Source organism: Lissotriton vulgaris, chromosome 11 (genome assembly GCF_964263255.1).
Source record: "Lissotriton vulgaris chromosome 11, aLisVul1.2, whole genome shotgun sequence".
NCBI lineage: Eukaryota > Metazoa > Chordata > Amphibia > Caudata > Salamandridae > Lissotriton > Lissotriton vulgaris.
The window spans coordinates 881,278,701-881,302,163 of NC_141699.1; the positions used below are offsets into that span (position 1 = coordinate 881,278,701).

General features: G+C 46.0%; 1 protein-coding gene across 2 annotated transcripts in view; it reads right to left on the reverse strand.

Moving 5' to 3' along the window:
* The window catches only part of WDR33 (WD repeat domain 33), a 1,115,698-nt gene that overhangs the window by 247,074 nt on the left and 845,161 nt on the right, over positions 1-23,463 (reverse strand). For both annotated transcript variants that reach the window (XM_086944027.1, XM_086944028.1), the window contains exons 9-10: positions 9,588-9,742; positions 1,529-1,607 (exon numbers count right to left, since the gene is read on the reverse strand). In XM_086944027.1, coding sequence (XP_086800153.1) covers positions 1,529-1,607; positions 9,588-9,742 — 234 coding nt within the window. The remainder of the gene's footprint in view (positions 1-1,528; positions 1,608-9,587; positions 9,743-23,463) is intronic.

Here is a 23,463-nt window from a genome sequence, read left to right on the forward strand (position 1 = left end):
GACAGTTTGACGGAGTAGATGGACTTAGTTCCTGCATTCTGAAGTTCTGTCATCTTAATTCACAGTGTCACATTTTCTAGTGGGAACCGTGTAACATCTGTGGCTACACAGAGATAAATTATAGCGATAGCTGGATAAGCAGTTTGTAGACCGTCCTCGAACGTGTGATTGTGGACTGTTTGCAAATACAAACTTAAACAATACAGGCACTCCCATTGAATGAAGAAGGGTTTTCTCCTGTGGTCGTTTTCAGGTCTGAAAAATCAAACCTCCATGTGCCTAAAATTATTCAGGTCCAAGGATGCAATTAATTTTGTATGCTGGCTTCAAAAGAGAAATTTCTGTTACAGTCGCCAATACAGATTGTGGGGCACCGTCTCAGTGTTCTGCGAAAAAAAATAATCTAAATATTACATATGAGGGCAAAGTGGGCACATGTGGACGTCAGGCTTAGGTGGGTGTGCCCTAAAGAGTCCCTCAGAGTTAAAAAAAAGAATAGTAGTAGATACAAATTTGTATGATGCACTGGGTCTCCAAATTCAGCTAGGAGTTAGTGGACTCTGTACAGAGTTCCCCCAAATATAAAATTCATGGGTATACAATGGGTCCTCCTCTCAGTTCGGAGCCCCTCTACAGAGATTGAGGGCTGAAGATGTACAAACATACACACACTAACTTATTGGTAACAGTTAAAAATGTATTAAGCATTACACCTCAATAGACAAAATAATGCTACTACAGATTAAACATCAATATTGGATTCAACAAATCAATAATATGATATAAACAGAAAAAACTAAGAGGATCAAAAATCTTAGAGTAATTAATGTGAAATAATCACAGGGGCCCTGCCACAAGGCAACAGTTGAAAGAAAAAAAAAATAATACCTAGACTAGAGGGTAAATGCTATAAATAATATTTACGGTCGAAATCGCTGGGACCGTACATGTAAATAGTCATGTTCTTGTTTAATTATACAGCACTTGCTGGACATTTTGTTTATTGAGGTTTATGTGAAGTGACATGCTGTATTTGGGTTTTCCTCCCTGTTCATTTCTAAACTACACACTTTTCTATCACAAGATAGATATGTGCCCAAGGGAGTAACTTATGCAATATTATCAGGGCCCTCTCAGCACCAGCAATAAGCGCTGGCAGAGCATACTACCTCGCAATCATGGAAACCCATGAAAAGCCTCACACATAGTAGGTAAATGAGGTACATGTTATTAATGCTAGAACCTGACAGCTGCAGACATTAGCTGTCTTGATGAAATAATCCATATTCTTGAAGGATGTGTGTGTAGTTGTACCTGGAAATCAAACCAATTAATAATCAAGTGATTTACTATCTATAGTGAATTATGAACTTAGGCTATAAAAAAGCAGTTGATAACAGGAAAGTGTTTAAAAGGTAAGATATTTGTTCAAACAGCTCACCCAGTTCAGTAAGAAAGCTGATCTAAAACATATGTGCAGTACAATGATATAGAAAGCAACATGCATAAATAAAAGGAGAGTACATACCCAACATGCCAGAAAAGCAATGAGCCATCTGAACCACCACTAGCAAAAAGGCCTTCGTGCACAGGGTGCCAGGCAACAGCTGAAAGAGAATATACTGTCAGTCAGAACGACTATAGTACTCATCATTCAATGTAAAAGTCACATCTTAAGAAGCTTTACTATTTCAGTTATCAATCAATAACTACAGTAACCTCCAAATGCTGAGCTGGCAGACTACTCAAAACACCCATCTTTAGTAATACCATTACCATAGTTAAACATTTCTAGTAAAGTCACTGCTGGATTGCTGTTCTATCACAAAACTGACAATATAAAGTTCACTAAACATAATAATAATAAAGGAACATAGGATGCACTGAATGTACAGCTTGAAAAATTGAGGAGGAGATACTGCATTCCTTCTTTTGCCCTCCTGTACAATCCATGTGGAAATAGCACATGGTAAGCCGTGCCTTACGAGGTATAATGAGACTCTGCAATGGGTGCGACCACCACCTCTGAGGATCGCAACTTGTGAATTAGACACTGCACGCAATGAGCATGCAGTGGCCAGGCGACAAGAGAAATGCGGCACATTCGATGAAGTGGACCACCTTGGATCCTGCAACCGGTGAATCTGCTCACCAACAAGACGCTTATGCCTGCCTGGGTCCCTGCAGTGCAGGAACCACTTTGCCTTAGATCCTGGCAACGCCCTGAGCTCTGCATTAAGCACTCCTGTATCCAGGCACGAGTCTGTAGTTCCAAGCTCACACCAGCACTGTCCAGCATTTAGCAGACGATGTGGGCACTCAGATGGCACCGCTCTCCAGATGACAGCAGTAGATGGTGTGGGCCCCTCGTAGGAAATCGTTGATGCCCCTGAGACCTCCGATAGAATGGAAGACCAGCCAACTGGTCCTCGGGAGCCACTTTAGGGTGCCACATATCAGCAGGTAGTCGGCCCTGTCGAGTCACTATTCAGGAAGGCACGCAGTCCTTTCCATGGGCAGTTTTCCTCCATGTGCACAACTGAGTCCTCTGCCAATGTGCACCACGCAGTGCCATTTCTCTGGTTCTGCTCCTCTACTAGCGGATGTCCCTGGGCAGTAGGTTGGCACTGGGTTGGTATGTCCGTTAAGCCTTTGAAGTTGGGGTGAAAGGTTTAACGGGTATTCCTTTGAAACGCAGATGTGCCTCCTAAATTCTCCGTCTTGTCTGTCCTGAGGCAGTGGATTGCAGATTTCTATCTATATGGGAGACTTAAGTGGCCCCAGAGGCCAGGTGTCAATTTCTGCCCCCATATATTCGGTCAGGCCCTCACATTGCAGAGGTCGCCTATCTCAAGTGCATGCCAATTGCTTATAACTATTGCTGGGGAATGCCCAGATGTTCTGATTTGGCCTTTGTTGTTGACTGGTGGCAAGCACCATGGTACACAGAGTTTGATGCCTAAGAATGTCCACTTTTCATACATGGCATTTCCACACCAGATATGCCAAGCTGACCATTACAATTGAAAGGGGGTTGACCTGGCAAATCCATTGATCGGAAACATCATACATACTGTCTAGATCTGCAGTAAAACGCAGTACTATTAGCAAAATAGATTACAGGAGTTGGGAAAAGTCCTGGACTAAGGGCTGTCCCCTATTTGTGATACTTGGGACCCCAAATGACAGATTTGCCAAGACAGAAGCTATAATATTTTGTACACTAACACTGTTAGTAGCGTGAAGAGATGTATCAAGCCTAACATGGGCAAGCTCTGGAATAGGTACACATAGTCTAAATGTTATGTGTATAATGTAAGTTTAATAACCTGCAAGCTCACTTAGGCAATTTGTTGCAAACTGATTTATTTCTGGTAGTGGACTTATGTTAATGCTACAACACAGGAATATATATATATATTCACTGAAAAACAGGTTTCAGGGACGTTATAGTTAGTTGGACATTTCACTCGTACAAAACCAGTGAAATTCGGCCGTTATAGTTAGTTCAGCTAACAATAACTTGCGCCCCTGCATTGCACTGCTGATGACGTCACATATTACATAATTCATGACATGGTCAGTGACATCACTGATGACATCTCAAATGACATCACTGATGACATCATGCACATGATAATCTGATGCACCTCCTCACACCCTAATATAACCTTCCATACACCCACTCAAACACAGACTACCATTTTCGAAACCATGGACACACCAACACCAGTTACTACATACTCACTCATTGATTCCTAGGTCTACACACACATCCACTCATTCACCCATACAGTCACTCATACATGCAGTCACTCATCAATCCACACTATCACATGCACTCATACACACCTATACAGTCACACACCGCCACTCACCCAGTTACTTACACATCTAGTCAGTCATGAAAAGAATCACACTCCCATTTACTCACCTATACAGTTATACACACACACCACCTCACCTATTCATACAGATACTCACACATACTCTCATACAATCACTGACACAAGCACAAACTCATCCATACAGCCACTCTCACTATCACTCACTCTCAGTCATTTATATACTCCAACACTCACATATGTAGTTACTCACACATATACCCCTGAAACATCTATTCACTCACCAACATAGTCATATGCATACTCACTCACCCATACAGCCCTTCACAGACACACTCTTGAACCTTAACACCCAGTGTATCACCCACTCACACATCTATGCACAAAGTCACCCACCCCTCACCAACCCAAACACTCAGGACACAAATAGATACTCAGGCAACCAATCAATAACCCATATAGACACTCATGTAGCTACTCACCAACCCATGCTTCAGCTTACACATTAGACACACTGATACAGACATTCACACAGTTTAGTCACTAACCCATGCATTCACTTAGACACATTTAATCACTCACTTATACAGTCACACACCTACTAAATCCTCCATCCAGACACTTATACACCCACTCATTCTTCAATACACCTTAGTATATATATATATATATATATATATATATATATATATATATATATATATATATATATATACACACACACATATTTAAACTTCATAGAAACCCACAGTCACTGGATGATGTCATCTGAGATGTCATCAGTGATGTCACTGACCAGGTCATAATTATGTAATATGTGAAGTCATCAGCAGTGCATTGTGTGGTCGCGAGTTAAAGTTAGCTGAACTAACTATAATGGCCAAATTTCACTGGTTTTATATGAGTGAAATGTCCAAATGACTATAACGTGCCTGAAACCTATGTTTTTTTCAGTAAATTTGAAAGGTTTTTTAAATGCTACGGTCTAACTAGAACGTCCCTGAAACCTATGGCTTATTCAGTGAATTTCAAAGGTTTTTTTAAATGCTAATTTCTAATATAACCAAGCTTTAGAAAAAAAAGATGAACTGTTTTTGATTGAAGTCGCGCACCCATCGCGACTTAAGAAACCGCGCACCCATTGCGTTCACACTAGGGGGCAGCATTTAGAGCCGAGCACCCATCGTGTTCACATTAGGGGTCGTGCTGAGAGCCACGCACCAATCGCGTTCACACTAAGGGGCCACCTGAGAGCCGCACACCCATCGTATTCACACTAGGTGGCCGCGCACCCATCACGTTCAAACTAGGAGGCCACACTGAGCACCGGGGTAGGGTCGAGACTTCAAACTTTGTCGAAAAAAAATCTGTCCACTTCTATTAATTTATATTCACCAGGGGGACCCCAACCCGCCGGGACATGCCCAATTCTTTTATTATTATTTTTTTAATGGGGTTGGCTGCAAGCCCCCCTCCCCCAGGCCATTTTTGGTCCAGGGACCCCATCCCCCAGGCATGCTAAAATGTTAAATAATGGAGAGGGGCAGAGTGCCCCCCTCCCGGGCCATTTTTAGCCCCGGGTAACCCACCCCCGGGATATTACAAATTCTTTTATTTATTTATTTTTTAAGGGAGGAGGGCCACGAAGCCCCCCTCCCGGGCCATTTTTTGCCCCAAGGACCCCATCCCCTGGGGCATGCCCAAATGTTTATTTTTTTTTATACGGAGAGGGGCCGAGTGGCCCTCCCCCAGGGCCATTTTTGGCCCCGGGGACCCCATTCACTGGGGCATGGCCTCTCATAGGGGATAGTGGGGGGAGCCCCAATGCCCCCACAGTTCTGCTGGCTACCCGCCTCTTAAGGGAGCTGGCATTGCTTTTGAACAAGGGGAGAACATAGCTGCCAAGGTTTCAGATTGCTATGTGTGACATTTTCATAATTTCAGTGCAATTATGAGTGACCTTTCCACAAATATGAGTGACGCTTTCTCGCAAGCAAATCAAGTAATGAAGACAAGGGAAACAAATATCAGAAATGACACCCATTTGAGCATAGCTGCTAATGTTTTAGATTGCTAATGTGTGACATTTTAATAGATTCAGTGGATTTATGATAGACATTCAGCGACTGAGTGACACTTAAACCAACACTTCCTTCCAACCAAAATCATACAATGAGGTCCATGGAAACAGACAAATATCCGGCTGTGCAACAAGAAAGTCAAACTCTGCAGCTGGTGCTTTTAAAGCTATTATTTAATTTCTAAATAATCAGCACCCTCTACCCCAATCTCAGCTCCAGGTGCGGCTGAACCACAAGTAAAAAATAGATTTTAATGAGAAAAGCAGCAACTCACTAAGCTATCCACATACAATACGGTTCTGTAATATGCTGGTAGACTTTCTTTATAGGAGTGTGTGACATCGTGGGTCCGCCCAAAGAGAAGTGCGGGCTCGATGTCGAATGGTGGGTCGCTAACTCCCCACTGCAGCTCTTGTTTTTTCCCCGACAGGACCCGTGGACTACTGATCCTAGAAGCCCCTACTGCATTCTCTGGCGGAAGGCATTGGCGAATGGGGAATCCCGAAAGACGTGACTCCGCCCCTTGACGTCACCTCCTATAGAGCCTTAAGCAAGAGGGAATCCAGGAAGTGGGTGTGGAACCACACCGTGGAAGAAGATGAGACAGAGAAAGAGAAGCCCGTGCTGTAGGGAGGACTCTGAGCTGCCAGGAAGGAAGGAGACGCAGAGGCCGTGACACCAGGAACTCCGGTGGAGCCAGGAGGCCAACGTCCCAGCGAGTCGCCCAGCCACGCTCCTGGAGGAATGTGGCTTCTACAGGTACGCAAACGCTTCACGGGCTGGATGGGGAGGCGGGATAGCGTACTCCCGTAGCTCTTGAAGCCGCGTCCTCTTCTCTTTTGGTTAATGGGGCACGTTCACTTGAGCACTTCATAAAGCCAATCTGACTAGGAGTGAACCACGCGTGGTCGTGTGTCCCAACACAACCCTCCCTTGCACTTTGAGCATATCTGAAAGGAAGCCTTACCCCAGCCTTCATATCTTTCCTGCCATATGGACCCGGAGCCCTTGGGAAGCCGCTGCCAGTCCAGGAGAAAGCAGTTAAGAAGAGAGACTGGGAGAGAACGAAGCCCTATCTACAAAGCCGATAGTGCCCTATATTCCCCTGAAAGACTGGCAACGAGGAGAAAACATCTGTTACGGTGAATAAAACCCTCTTTGCCCCAACTTGGTGTCTGTCTTGATCCTTTACCCACGCTACAACTGGTGTCAGAAGTGGGATAACCTACTGAATCAATCAGTACCTCAATGATGGACGCCCTCATACAACATCTGATAAAAGGGCAAGAGAAACTGGAATGGGCCGTAGAAAGGCAAATGACTTCCGCGCAAGCGGATTGAGACGTCTTTAAGGACTCTTTTGCTGCACAGATGGAAGGACTACAACAAATGTTTGGAACACCTCAGATACCAACCCCGAGAGAGCCCCGTAGTATGCCACATGGACATGCCGGCGTAGCCTTGCAAAAATATGTCCCGGGCGAGGACCTAGACGCTTTTTGTTACATTTTGAGCGTGCTGAGAGTGCATGCGGATGGCCTGAGGACAGGTGGCCATTTTTCCTAGCTCCCCTATTAACAGGGGAGGCACAGTCAGCATACCAGGTGGCCAACGCCACTGGCAACACCTCCTACAGCGAAATCATGGATGTGATCCTAGATCACCTCGGGTTAGACGCGGAAGCCTACCGTGTCCGCTTCAGGAAGGAACAGGGACAACCCAGTGAGAATCCCAAAACTCTGTATTTTCGCCTCAAAATGGCAGCCGATAAATGGTTAAAGCCCCACTCCAGTACTAAGGAAGAGATCATGAATAGAATATACTTGGAACAGTTCGTGGAGGCTTACAATATGGCACTCAAAGGTGGCTAAGGCAGCAACCCCACTGCACCCCCGAAGAAGCTGTAGAGATTGCCAAGACCTTTTTGAGGGCACAGGCTCGCACCTCGCCATGGGAGAGCGACAAGCAGGGCAAGACCGTCTCCACAAAACCTGAGAAGAAACCCTACACGGTGATAGAACCTCCTCGACATAAGATCGCCAAAACCGAGATCCCGTCGTTCCACGGGCCCCTGTGCTTTCAGTGCGGTGACTGGGGTCACATAGCTCGGATGGGCCCTAAACGGAAAATGAGTGACAAACCTATGGAGGTGGGCAACGTCCCAAGGTCAATACTTTACACTGCTGAGATGGGACCGGCATTTCATGCAAGTGTACACATGATTGGAAAGAGGGTTAAAGCATTGTTAGACTCACGATGTAAACAATCTGTAATACACAAGTCCCTGGTAAGAGCACAACAATATGTCCCGGATGCTGTGTTCCATATTAAATGCGTACATGGGGATATAAAACCTTATCCATTGGCTATCATTACCCTCATTCCTCCCCAGGGTCCTCCTTGTACAGAACGGGTTGGGGCACTAGAGGCGCTTCCAGAAGAACTCATCCTGGGAACAGACAATCCTGACTTCCTACACCCACATCATTAGAAGGGAATCTAAGAAACCAACCAAAGGGAGGGAACGCAACCAAACCCCTTCTGACTTGACCACCACTGAGGCATTGGTTCTAGTTAAAAGCTTTAGGTTTGCCCAATCCAACGACCCCACCCTTTTTAATGCATGGGAAGTAGCCCACGTGACCCAGGACGCCCCTACCCAGGTTTTTCCTAGTTTTCTTATAAAAATAGCTTTGCTTTTTAGACAAGGTAGCCCTGAAGATCCCGAACAACTCCTAGTGCCAACATCGTTTCGGGAACAAATCTTATTTTTTTCCCCCTCACACATCGCAACTTCGATTTAAAAAAAAAATATTTATATTTGGGGGACCCTGGTGGTCCTTGTGGGACCCCCTTGAGCATGCCTAGGTGGTCAGGGTGTTCCTACCCTGTCCCCTTTTTATGTTTTTCATCCTTTTTTGCACAGCTTTCTTCTGACTCAGTAACCAAATCACTAAATGGCTGCCAACAGTTCCTGGTTTGGAGTGTTGGCAGCAAATTAGAATGAAGCTCATGCTCGGGAGGGTTCGCTACTCCTCCTCGGTGCTCAGATATTGATATTTTTTCTTTTTCTAATTTCTCCGAACTACTGAACAGATTAACACCGTTTAACAAAAAGGGCTCTTGCTGAATCAAGACTTACTTTTCTGCCAAATTTGGTGTAATTCCGTTCAGCAGTTCAGGCTGTAGCTTGGTCCAAAGTTTCCTATGAAAATTAACATGGGGAAAACGTGTTTTGGGACCACCCTTTTTTTCTCGGCCCCCGCTTGATGAATCACCCCAAAACTTTCAAGACAGAAGCTGACCGGAGCAGGCCACTAGTTTTGAAAATGTCACGAAGATTTGTCAAACGGCGCAAAAGTTGTCCACCTCTGGAAATGCCATTATGATGTCAACAGTTTCGCTATTTCACCTCTGGCCGGTCTCTAACAAATTAGTTTTTTTAGATCACGACTAGCATGCCATAACACACTCCAAAATCAAAACATAGTTTTTTAATACACAGTTGGCAACAGCACCTACAGACAAGACTGATAACTTATCTCAACAACCAAACCAGAGGAAAGGAATTATTTGTGGTTCGCCTGACTATGCTAACAATTATAAACCTATGACTGAGTTTAATAGTCTATCTTACCAGTGGATCAAGCTTTTCTCTCACCTGTGGCTTCTTTCTTGTGACCTCTAAAAACTTGGAGCTCCTCCTTCAGGTTTCTAATGTCAAAGAGTTTGCACAGGTGATCTCGTGAAGCAGTGAGCAACCAATTACCATTTAGATTCCATTTCACTTCCATAACTGTGTTCTTATGTGCATGTCTGTCAAAAAGAAATGTTACATTAAAATGGCAGAAAAACTTCAATATGCAATTGGAGCACATATGTTATCTAAAAATATATACTTGGGCCTTGTATTTTTTAATGTCAGCCATTCCACCACACCATTCTCTGAAACTCAAACAATGTAAAATGCGTCTTAATACATTTATAGCTGAAGTCCTTATTCATCAAGTTAAGCTGTCCTTGTTTACTGTTTAATAACATATAGGTAGAACTAAGAGTGCAGCTGGCAGAGAGCAGGGAGTGCATGATGAAAAAATTGTTTGAAAGTGTGTACTCCTCATACTCAGGGATGTTCAGAAAGAGATAAGGGACATTTTGTCCACAGTCCTTCTCTGAAGGTAGTCTCACAGCAAATTGTATAAACTGGAGTCCAGAGAAACCTATTTGAAAAACTGCAAAGCCAAATCTGCACCATTCCAGACAGCATGGTTTTGTTAAAGTGTGCACTATTCCAAGGTGGCTACCTAAGTGATTTAAAAAAAGCTGGGGCATCTGTCAGGGGTGGTGTTGAGTGCATGTGTGGTGTGTCTCTTATGAAACAAACAAAGATGAAAGATTAGTTTGGGAAACTTTATTTATTCTTTCCATACAAACCAAACAAACTACAAAAACATCAGAAATTCTAAAGATACAGTTGTACCATACATTTATAATGTACGCACCATCTTCAAATTACTGTAGTTCGTGCACCTCAGTTCACATTATTGTCAACTTGCTAGAGAAAGTACATTAACCATAACGTGCGCCTTCTCCATGCTCTGCTTACACCCTTTCTTATTACATCACTAATAGCATGTTAAATCATAGCAATTCTAACACACTGTGCTTGGTATAGTGGGGAGTTATAGGCCATGTAGTGTGGCTAGAGAGTTGAGTAGTGTGTGTAGAGAAGTGCACAAGCTACACTAATGTGAAGGTGGTGCGTAAATTATAAACTTAAAGTAACAATCAGTACTTGTATAGCGCGGCCTATCGCCCTAGAGGTAATTCAGGTGCTGTGCTGAAGGTATCAGTCGAAAAGCCAGGTCTTGAGTCCTTCCCTGAAGTGGGTCAGCGAGGGTGCGGTGCGGAGGTGAAGGAGGAGGACGTTCCAAGCTTTGACAGTGAAGTGGAAGAAGGTGAGTCCACAGGAGCAGCCTGTGCGTGGTATATGTGCGAGGGCGATGTGTGCGGAACGGACATTCCCGGTTGGCCGGTGGAAATGCAGGCAGTGGTTCAAGTAGGCGGGTCCTTGATTGTGGAGGGCTTTGTAAGCGTCTGTCTAAAGCTTGAAATGCCATTTCTTTTTAGCAGGGAGCCAGTGGAAGTCTTTCAGGTGCAGGGTAATGTGTGTCCTCTTCGTCAGGTTAAGGATCAGTCTGGCAGCTGCGTTCTGGATCATTTGGAGTCTTTACATGAATTCTGTGATGGTGCCTGCATACAGTGCATTGCCGCAGTCCAGTCGGCTGGTGATGAGGTACTGCCTCACTGTTTTTGTGGGGTTGATGGGGAGCCACCTCTAGACTTGACGGAGCGTGCGGAAGCAGGGCTAGGGAAATGGCATTGAACCAGATGTTTCATGGAGAGTTCGCTGTCCAGGATGATGCAGGCGTGGCCCTTCAGCTGGGGGAGGGGGGCGGGGGGGAAGCTTCAGGCAGTTGTGGATGTTGGTCTACATCGAAGTGGGGTTCGCAGAGAGCGAGAGGACGAGTTGGGTATCGTCGGCATAGAAGATGTTGTCAAGCAATCTTACGATGTCTGTGAGTGTTATCAAGTAAATGTTTAAGAGCGTTTAACTGAGGGATGAGCCTTGTGGTACACCGCAGATGCTGTGCTTGGGTTGCAGGGTGAAGGGAGGGAGGCAGACTCTCTTGGAGCTTCAGTGAGAAAGGATGCAAACCATCTGAGCATGTTATCTGCAATTCTGTTTCTCTACCCACCATGCCACACACGGGCCACACAAAGGCAGGCGTATGCAGTTTTGGTGGAAGGATGCCTGGTTGCCAAGATAACAGTGCAGACTTCGGCAGAAGGGCAAAAGCTGTCAACTGTCACAACTCAATCTCCACTCATGAAGACAGAGCATTGACAGGTTCAAGTTGAAAACCCTCCCTAGCTGCGGCGACAGAAGATCCTACCGAAGAGGCAGCCTGAGCGGAGGATTGATTTCCATGCTCAACAACTCGGTATACCAAACTCTGATCCCAGTCCGGAGCCAAATGGATGACTTGGGCCAAGTGATTCCCGATATTCTTGAGAACTCTGGGCAGGATTGGTATGGGCAAAAAGGCGTACAGAAGGCCTGAGCTCCACTGAAGACAAAAAGCGCCTTTGAGTGCAAGCCATATTGCAAACTCAAGTGCACAGAACTGCCGACATTATGCCTTCTGTGCATTAGCGTGCAGATGTAACCAAAGCTCTCCCCACAGCTGAAAGAGACCTTTTGCACAACCTCTAGATGGAGAGGACATTAGTGATCCGCTAGGCATCTTCAGCTGAGTTTGTCTGTTCTAGCATTGCCAAGTGTTGAGCCACCAGGGAAATGCCCTGACATTCTAGCGATGTCCAGAGATGCAGGGCCTCATTGGCAGAGGGTCCACGGCCCCACTCCACCCTGTTCGTTGTAATACCATATAGAGGGTAGTGCTGTCCGCAAAAACTTGCACTAGGCCCTCCCATGATGGAGGGCAGAAATATTTTAAATGCACTTTGGATCGCCCAGAGCTCCAGTAGGTTCATGTGGAATCCAGATTCCACTGGAGACCTGAGGTCTCTAATCTCCACTTCTTCCAGATGCCTGCCCCATCCCAGGAATGACATCTGTTAGTCACCACTGTCAGATTTGGTTGAGGAAGGGAGAGGGGTCTGCACTGACCCAATCTCTGTTCATTTACCACCACCGCAGATCTTTTGCAGTCCCCTCTGAGATCTGGACAATGGTGGAGAGATTCCCCTGATGCTGCGCTCACCGGATCTTCAGGTACCACTACGAAGCCTGCATATGTCACAAGCAGGATGCAGGAGGCCAAGAGGCCCAGCAGCTTTAGAGTCAGTTTCAATGAAATCCAGGACCGAGGCTAACACATCTGTACCATAGCGTGTTTGGGAGGATAAGCCCGATGCTGCACTGTGTCAAGAACTGCCCCCAGGAAAGGGAGCATCTGAGAGGGAGTCAGATGAGACTTTGGCACATTGATAATGAACCCCAACGAGTGCAGGAGGTCCGCCATAGTCTGGAAGCGGTAGACAACAGACTGGGGCGAGCCCACCATCAGCAGTCAGTCATCGAGATAGGGGAAGACTGGGTCCGCTGATCTCCAAAGGTATTCTGCAACCACTGCCATCACTTCAGCGAACACCTAAGGGGTACAGGTAAGGCCAAAAGAAAGCACGGCATACTGAAAGTGCTTGTGGCCCCCCATTAATCATAGGCAACGCCTGTGGGCGGACAGGACACGCATACGGAAGTAGAAGTCCTGCAAGTCCAACGCTACCATCCAGGCTCCTTGGTCCAGAGCAAAGAGGACTTGAGCGAGCGTGAGCATTATGAACTTCTTGGAGAAGAAATCTAATGTGGGCAAGTCTAGGATAGGACGACTGTCTTGAGCCTTCTTGGCCACCAAAAGTAGTTCTACTTCCGGCGTCAGCACCCTCTCTATGGCTTCCTTGGCCAATAGAGCTGTCACTTCCTGGTGGAGCAAGGAGAGATGGTCCTCGGTCAGCCTATCCGAATGGGTGGCATGTGTGGAGGGGTCGTTACAAAGGGGATGGGGTAGCCACGAAGAGGAGGGAGTAGCCCCTTTTGACAATCTGAAGAACCCAGTGGTCTGATGTTATAGAATACCAATGGGGCAGGCGAGGGCAAAACAAACAGGTTAGGAGGCTGCAGCTGCCAGGGAAGCAAGGACATTTTAAGGATATTGGGCGCTCCTGATCGGAACAGATTTGATTTTATGATATAGGCTCTTTCTTGCCCTCTTTGGTCAAATAACATTCTAAATATGAGTGCATCTGATATTCAGGGATAGTGGTGTGTTTTCATTATTGTAACACAGCAGCTTACTAATATTTCTAAAATAATCTGTCATGCCCCATTTATCATGTGAGGTCCTGTATTGATCTATATGAATGTTGCATGAAACAAACATTTTGTCTGCAAAATGTCTGTAATAGACAGAAAAATGCTGTTGACAACAATCTGTTTAAAAATTATTAAAGGGCATCAGGGCAAGACTCTCTGCAGAACATAGCTGGCTCTATCAGGGGGCCCCTGAAAGGATTGGGTCCTGGGCCAGCGCCCCCTTTGCCCATGCCTTAAAACATCTGTGGGGGAGTGGTGGACTGGCCTGACCTTTGGCTGCCCACCCCACGCGGTCTGAGGGTACTATGTCCTTGGCCTCGCAGTGGCTGGGATGTTTGCACGCCGTGGTGGCTGGGCAAGACGCAGCTGGATGTTCCTTCCGTGGCTAAGCAAGGAGTGAAAGCTGGACTGGGGTTGGCGAGGGGCCATGGAGAGGCCCAAGGACCCAGCCGTAGTGCTGCTATCCTTCAGGCACTCCAGCGGTGAGTCCGCCTTGGTTTCGAAGAGATGCAAGCCATCAAAGGACATGTTAATAAGCAGCACTTGGATATTCCCAGAAAAGCCAGCTGTTCACAGCCAGGTGTGGCACAGTAGGGCCAACGACAAAGAAACTGCTCTGGCTAGCGAGTCGGTTGTCTCCAGTCCACATTGAAATGTGAACTTTGCATCTCTCCCATCAGACATAGCTTGGCAGAGTATGCCCGGGCCTCCTCAGGGACCATGGGCAGCAACTGCGCACAGAATCCCATACTGCATGGACGTAACGGCCCGTAAGGCACGCAGTGTTCACGGACCGCAGTGCCAGACTGATGGAAGAAAACATTTTCTTTCCTAAGGATTCCAGCCTATTAGATTCCTTATCTGGTGGAGTGGTACGAAATGTGCCAGGAATTACACCGGAGGTGGACACTTAAACCACCAAGCTCTCTAGGGTAGGGTGCTGCGTGGTGAAGTTGGGGTCCACTGGGGCAGGAGGTGGCAGCAGGCAATCTTACTCTTTACAGGAGCCCCTGTTCAGGGCTTGGATGAAGTCCGCAGCAGGACGTCAATTTTTTTTTTGTTGAATATCTTTATTACATTTTTTATTCATTTCGTGATACAAACTAAGCATTTGTACATCATGCACTTTTTACAACATCAACGTTACTATGTCGCCATATCCAAGGTTCTAGGTATTAACATCCCATATTTACAACACAAGTAGCATCTGCATCTCAGGAGTTGACGTGCTATTGCATATTAGCATAAGTATCCGCAACCCACGCAGACTGTTACCTCTAATTGAGGAGCAGGGCATTTTTATCGCATGTGACTCTTCATCAGTGATTAACCATATGCGGACATGACATGTGTTACAGAGATGCAAGGCCCATATAAAGTTTCATCATTAGGATCACAGTAGACAGTAGTGCATGGGCGATGGGAAGCGAATGTCACAACTGATTGCAAGATATCTTCATTTTTAACATTCAAATCACAACCAAATGATATAAAAAGGGGGATAAAATAAAAGCAAAAGAAAAGGAGTTATCTAATACTAGAAGGAAGGTTCTTCTAGTGTAATATGCCCTTTTCGAGTGAAGTCATGCCAAGGGCTGTGCATACATGACTGACGCAGGTTCCGCAGCAGGACGTCCATGAGGGCTTTATAAAATGGGAGAAGCGGTTCTGAGAGGGGTCACTACTGACTAAAGCACCTTTATCAACACAACAGTCTTGACTTCCACCAAGTGTAGGCTAAGGTCCAGGACCTCAGCCAAACTTACCACATAGCAAAAGGAGCCCCCTCTCCTCCATAGCCATGGTAGGGGAGAGAGCATACCAGTATCTGGAGAGGTGTCAAATCCACTGGGGTCCACCACTTCCTCACACCAGTCCATGTTGGGGTCTGGGGGCTGGTATTCTTCAGGGTCCAGTGACCCCACCCAATCCTACCTGAGCCCTAGCCCGGACGCCCCTCTGGCTCCATGTTGTTGTCAGGGATGAGAATGGGGATGGAACCAGGCGCATCTGCATTGGGACCAGCACTGTGGAAAGTCAGGGTGGTATGATCAGCGCTGTTGTGGATCCATCCATAGATCCAAGGGGCTCGACTGGAGCTGGGGATGGAACTGCCACAGAGAACCAGTGGCCCCTCCTGAAGCCGCCGTCCCTGAATGCACACAAACCGTCTCCCAAATATGAGGTACATGGCCTCATAGAACTCCGAGTTGGGCGGGTCGCTCTGGCTCCCAGAAATTTAGGAAGGTGCGGAGCCGGCCCAGATGTAGCCTCAACCGTAGAGCCAGACCTTGAATGACTATGTTCCCTCTTCTTGTCAGATAACTGACAGACAGGGCGAAGTCGAAGACCTCTTCTACTTGTTACTCTTCTTGCGCTTGTAGGACTTACCCTAAGACATAAGACTACTCGGAGTGCGTGGAGGATCTTCAGCTCCGTGACCAATGCCGGGACCTTCCTCTCGACCAGGATCGAGACCATCTCAGCATCGCAGGTCCGGTGGCAAAGTGCTTAAGGGAGCACTCCCTCAAGGCCTTGGGGTGCTTGGCGCAGCAGTCTATGCAGGTCATTGCGTTGTAGTCACACTCGAGGCACCAGAGGCAAACAAGGTGCGGGGCAGTCACTGACATGTGCCGATGACCGGCACTGCTGGGTCGAAGCAGGCCTTCTAAGTCGAAATCCTGCCACACCAGCAGAAAAATCTCAAAAAACTTCGAAAAAAAGTTGGAGAAGGTCAACCAAAAGTTGACTGGGGTAGTTCTCTCCAGATCTGTGCTGACTGGGGTGGGTAAGAAAAGAACTTTGCTCGGGTGGTGCCTATACAGACACCACACACATCACTTCGGGCACATTCAGTAGGAAGCTGGCTCTGTATTTACCACACCAAAGTGAGGGATAGTGTGCACAGAGTCCAGTGGATACCCAGAGGTATAGCAGAGGCTAAATACCTTACTCTCTTTCGTGGTAATGAAGTGGAGCAGTCAGGCTCAAAAGAGGGTAGTGTTAAGCAATTGTTGTACACACTTCGGCAAGAAATTAGATCACCCATTCAAAGACTGAATCCAAACCAATTGCTTATGTAAGAAGCTGTCATTTTGTGGTTTTATTTCTAGAACCAAGATTTACTTAGTAGCAGATAAGTTGAACTCTTCATACAATGTTACTTTTTCAAATACATTGAACACTGGATTTGTAGAACATTCAGATTACTTTTACATTGAGAAAACGATTTGTAAACAGTTCAAAAGCCCTTGAAATTACTCGCAGGTTACTTTTGGATTACTTTCCTAGTTTAGTATGAAACAGACTCCTAACAGTTGAATCAACACAGGACATTAGGAAACATGTTAACTCTTGTGAAGACACTAAGTTTATTTTTGTTGCAGTACAAGACCGTGCAACACTTGTTTAGAGAAAACCCAACTTTCAGTCTTATGGAGAAAAACGACAGAGTGGGGTTTTAGAGGGCACATCCAAGGTTCAGGTTGGTACTGAAAGCACACCACCAGCAGCACTAGGGCAGCCAAGTGCAAATTGCCAATGTTAGCAAATGGGGCACCTCGGTTGGAGGCTGCTCACAGGCAGGCTACTCTGTCTCTGGAGCCTAGCTCCTGGGGTTTAGGTCAGGGCAAAGGGGGTCCCAGGTTGGCACCAAGTCCACACTGTGAGAAAGTGCCATCTATCTTGCATGGTATGCCCCCACTTTTTGCTGAATTGCTGATGTGCTTTGACTGTGTGCCCTGGGCTCCTGCCAATCAGGAGCCCAGGGCCTGTGTTCCTCCCCTAAAACTGTGTTGAAATTAAAACCCAATTGGCATCTCTGGCCACGTCAGTCCCTGGTAAATGGTACCCTAGGTACCCAGGGCATTGTGCCAAGAGAAGACCCCTAAGGACTGCACACTTATTGTGCCACCCTTAGGGGCCCTGTGCCCTGACACACACACACACTGCCTTTGCAGACTGAGTGTCCTGGTGCAGGACTAAACAAAGAGCACTGTAAGTGCAGTGCTGCCATTAAGATTATATATTGCTGGGAGGTTGTCATTACGAACTCCACAGCACCATGATGGCTACACTGAAGACTGAGAAGGTTGATATACTTCTCAGCACATTAAACCCACACTGATGCCAGTGTGGGATGTAATGCCAAATGCACTACAGAGGGCATCTTAGAGATGCCCACTGAAACCTAACCAACTCCCAGTGTCCTGACTGCATGGCTACCGGGGCTGCCAACACCAGACATGTTTCTGGACCCCTTGGTCGAGAGTTTGCCGCTCTCGGGAGCCTGAAACAATGCACATCCTGGGACGAGGTGCCAAGCCTCCTCCCCCTGGTTGGGCAGGGGAAGCTTCAAAGGCATGCCGCCTTTTGTGAGCATCCCCAGGGCAATTGCTGTACTCAGCAACTGGCCCCCACCGGTTCTGACCCCCCACTCTGGTGGGAAGACAGGCGGGAAACCCTAGGTGAGGAAAGGGGGTGTGCCAGCCTGTGCCAACTCCACCTCAGGTGGGAGAGGCGAGGTGAAGCACAACTCCGGGCTCCGGCCATCTTGAGGATGGGGAGCCCTGCCCAATTAGAGATAGGCTCCTGCCCCCCTCCCAAAGGAGAGGAGCAGGATAGGGGGTGTATTCACCCCAGGACAGGGACCCATTGGTCCCTGCCCTTGCCCTACCTGTAACACCCATAAATTTAGTATTTAGGGGCACCCTGAACCTTCCTTCCTCAGATCCGATTTGAAAAAAGGAAGAACAAGAAACAAGAAAACCTGCCGTGCAGCTGCTAACAAGAGGATGAGACCAATTGACTTGGCCCCAGGACCCTACAGGCCTGTTGATCCTAGAACCTGCTTAACCCTGGCGTCTCCTGCGGACAGAAACCTTGAAAACCCCAAAGGACCTGCCTGCCTTGCTTCTCTAAAGACTGGGACTCCCACGAGCAGTGGTTCTGCTCAAATAGCAACAACCCCTGGTGCCAGCCAGGAACCGCAAATCCAGCACACTCTGCACCCGCCGAGACCGGCCTGCGCCTGAGTGGACAATAACCACGAGGACGTCCCCCCGGTGAGTGTGACCCGGAATCAAGTGCCCAAAGACCCTCCTTGACAATCCTGCCGACGCCTGCAGCCTCACAACTAGGGACCCCTCCAACCGCGATCAGCTGAGGGTAAGATTTCCTGACATCCAAAGACACCCCTGCACCCGGCGCCCCACCGCCCCCTGTGCCCAATTCTTCGGTATCTACCTATCCTCCAAGATCCCAACTTACCTTTTGAAGTGGTATTCGCACCTGAAGAATCTCCGTCCCGAGCCTGCAGCCTTTGCAGGGGCAGCAGGGTGTAGAGTGCTCTGGAGGTGTAGGTAGCCCAAATTCAATGGAGGACGTCTGTCTCGGAAAAGGACTGCAGGCTGGAACCAGAAGATTGGATTAAGGAAACCAACGACTGGATGATGAAGAGAAAGAGTTGCTGGACACCAGGACACTGCGTTTGAACGTCTCAGGAGGTGTAGGGGTGTCCTTTCATGTTGGTTTCTTCGCACCGGTTCCGGTGGAGTTTGGGGTGATCCTTCAGGGTGAGGCTGCAGGCGTCGACCACAAGGTCGGTGGAGGTCTTCCAATGCTGCAACACAGGTCAGGATCACAGGAGAGGGGGGACCTTGCTGGGGTGTTGGCCCACCTGAACCAGGGCGTCGGGTGCAGAGTGGTGAGGACGTGCGGATACAGCTGGATCTGGAGTCCTGGCTTGTGTTGGGTTGGTATTGGACAAATCCAGTTTCCACTGGAGAGACGAGTTCTTTAAGAAGGAGGGGCAGGTCCCTTGGGGGTCTTGGAAGCTGCTAGATGCAGGACACACCGGTTTCAGCTTGCAGGGGTTCAGAGCAGGAGACAGGCCGGTACAGCTGGGGCCAAAGCAGTTGCGATCATCCTCCTCTTCTCCAGCATGGCTCTTTGGTCCTTCTTGTCACTTTGAATCTGAAGAGGCAAGGTTCAGGGGTGCCCCTAAATACTGAACTTCGGGGCATTACAGGGGTGTGCAGGTTAGGACTAATAGGTCTTTCAGGAGAGTCCACACCCCTCGCTGAGGGTACCACCCTCTAGGTGTCCCCCCATCTCCAAGATGGTGGGGACTAAGAGGAGGCCTTCACTTCGCCTTCCCCACCTGAGGGGTGGGGTTGGCAAAGGTAGGCTCACCTCTCTTCCTGGCTAGGTTTTTCCCACGGGTTCTCGAGCTCAATGGTGGTCAGAACTGGTATGAGCCATTTACTAATAGCAGCAAAAGGCTCAGGTAGCTAACAAAGGCAGCAGGCCTTTGAAACTCCCTTCTCGAGGACCCTGCCTATCCTGGGGGAGGAGGTCGGACACTCCAGCCCAGGTTGGGCTTGGTTTCCAGACCCATAGAGTGGAGGCTCTCTTCCCAGGGGTCCAGACACCTGTATGGTGGTGCCAGATGGCTGGGAACCACACAAGGGTTGGTCGTTTTTCAGCTGGCATCCCCAAGATGCTCTTTGAGTGCATTTTCCATTAAATGCCATATTGTCATCCGTGTGGGTTTAATGTACTGGGAAGTTTAATACCACCCTTCCCAGACTTTGGTGAAGCTGTGGAGTTTGCCAGCCCTTGCATTCAAAATGACTATATTGCACTTATAATGTCTGTAAATGGCACAGGCACTGTAGCGCATATTGCTCTTGGAGCTACGGCCTCACCTGGTGCACCATGCCTTTAGGGCTTTAAGGCCTGCTACAAGGGTGACTTACCCATGCTATAGGCAGTGTTGGCGGACATGGCACACAGGGATGAGTCATGTTGATTCTTTAGTTTGATCTGCACTTAAACACCCAGTCTGCCTAGGCAGGGTGGGGGTGTTAAGGTGAGGGTACTCCAAGGGTGGCATAATAAATGCTGCTGCCATCAGAGTGCCTCTCTGGTCACAAGGCCCATGGTACCAGGGGTACCTTTTACAAGCCACAGGTGCTGCGGCCTGGTAAGCTGGATCCCAGCTCACCCTCAATCAAATTGGCATCTGGCAAAAAGATAGGGGGTAACCATGCAAAAAAGAACACTTTACTACACTACAATGCCACAGAGAGTTGAATGACGCCACTTACTGGTGTGCAGGGGTACTGCTCACGAAAAGTTTTTGAAATCAAATCTGATGTCTTGGGATAATTCCAAGTTAAGGAATCAGAGGCTAGTAGTCTAAAAAAACAAACACACACACACACACACACACATATATATATATATATATATATATATATATATATATATATATTCACTGAAAAAAACATAGGTTTCACACCAGTTATAGTTAGGAATTAGCATTTAAAAAACCTATTAAATTCACAGAAAAAACCATAGGTTTCACACCAGTTATAGTTAGCTGGAAATTTTACTGACATAAAACCATTGAAATTCCCACATTATAGTTAGTTGGACTCACTATAAATTGCGCGTGTAATGCACTGCTGATGACATCACATATTACATCACTCATGACATGGTCAGTGACATCACTCATGACATCACTGATGACACCATCCAGTGAATGTGTGTCTTTCTGAAAAATAGACATGTTTTATATATGTATATGTAAAGGTCAATGGAAGAATAAATGTTTAAGTGTCTAAATGGATGTTTAAAAAAAAATGATTGGTTAACTAGCTTATTAAGTGTATCTTAGTGAATACATATACATATGATGTCATGAGCGATGTCACTGACCATGTCATGAGTGATGTAATATGTGATGTCATCAGCAGTGCATTACACACGCAAGTTATAGTGAGTCCAACTAACTATAACGTGGGAATTTCAATTGTTTTATGTCAGTAAAATTTCCAGCTAACTATAACTGGTGTGAAACCTATGGTTTTTTCTGTGAATTTAATAGGTTTTTTAAATGCTAATGCTTGATATTAACATTTGCAAGGTAAAGGATTTGTATTTTAGGAAACAGTGAGGTTTTAAAAGTGATATTGACTGCTTATAGATAGGTTTTACCCTGTGTTTTTTAAATGTTATTCAAAAAACGATTTTTGGTGCCAATCAATGGTATTTTTATTTGGGTCTTATTTATGATTGTCTTGTGGCGCTGGTATGTCACTTTTAATATGGGTTGCACTGGTGGTGCAAGGCCTTCATAAATAAGGCCCTGAGTTGCTGTTGTATAAACTTAAATATGTTGCAATTTATTGTTTATATTGTTTGCTTTTTGACATTACTTTGTTGTTTGCTAATAGTGGTCTTTCATGTGTTTTTTTTTCAGAACAACAGATTCAAATCAACTTCTGAAAAGCAAGCAAAAATGCCTTCAAGGCAAAGAATTATCAAAAATACCATACGTAAAAGGAGAACATCAACAACAGAATTTATGGAATCCTCTACAACAACTACTTTAAAAAACACCAGAAAAGCTTCTGGTAAGCCAATTAAGTCTTTTCTTCGCAACATATTTCGTAGAAAAAGAAATGATATTGCTAATGTGAATATTCAGAAAAAGACAGCAAATCTAAAAAGGAAGGAGAGGCCCACAAAAAATGTCTCGATTGGAGCAGGAGAGAAGAGAATGGATAGCAATAGAAGGGTAAATCAACTTAGGGACATTCGTAGGCGAATGTTTCGCAATAGGGTAGTTTTAAATTTGCTAAAAAATGATAAGAAAAGTAAACTGAGAGCTGCTTTTTACAAGAAAAAGAAAAGTGTAGAAAAGATTGTTGATCAGGCTTTTGAAGTTAAGAAAAAATTATTTATTTTAGTAATCAATAAAATTAGGATACTGAAGGCAATTGATGTTTTCAAATCGAACAGTAGATGGAAAAGAATTATTAATCGTAGTAATTTTTGTGAAGTATTTTCTGGTGAATGGATGCATAGTTCAAGTTCTGAGCCATTTTTCAATGAGGAGAGTTACTTTCAGGAAAATGATTTGGTGCATGCAGTTGACACCAGTGGTCGAGCATATGAGGTGAAAGATGGTTGTGTGATGGAAAAAGAGAAACTTGTATCTAGAGATGCAGAAGAGGTGTTAGCTGATGAAGTTTTAGGGAGACGTACTAAGGGTCCAGTGTACACATGGAAGTGCAGTAGTATTTGTAGTGTGCGACAGGATTCAATCGATTTGCTTCGAAATTTCTTACGTACATATAGTAAGAAAAGTCTCAAACAAAAAATGAAGATCTTGCAAGAGTTAGATCCTTGCAGAGTGAGAGAAAGCACAGGTTTGCATGGGCATTCACTAGCTTGTCTTTCTAGAAAAGTATGTCAGAGTGTTTTTCATCATTTTAGGATGTTAGCAGTGCATCATAATAAGGTGAGGAAATTAGTGAGAAAGTTGTATTATGCAAAAAGTCCAGCACTTAAGCTTAAACAGTTAAACAGTGCTCTTTTGCATGGATCTGAAGTGGATGTGAAGACTATTTGTGAAGAAATTGAGTTTTGTTATTTTGGGAATAAAGAGGACAGTGTAGAAATAGATATAGTAATGGATGGTAATGTGGAAGATGATGGACAGATTTCAAGTATAGAAAAGTTTGACGAGGAAATTACCAAGTTTAAGGTGAAATCAAGTGAAAGGCCTAATTTAACTTGTGTGTGTTGTCGACGGACTCATTATAAGATTCAGACTAGGTTAGTT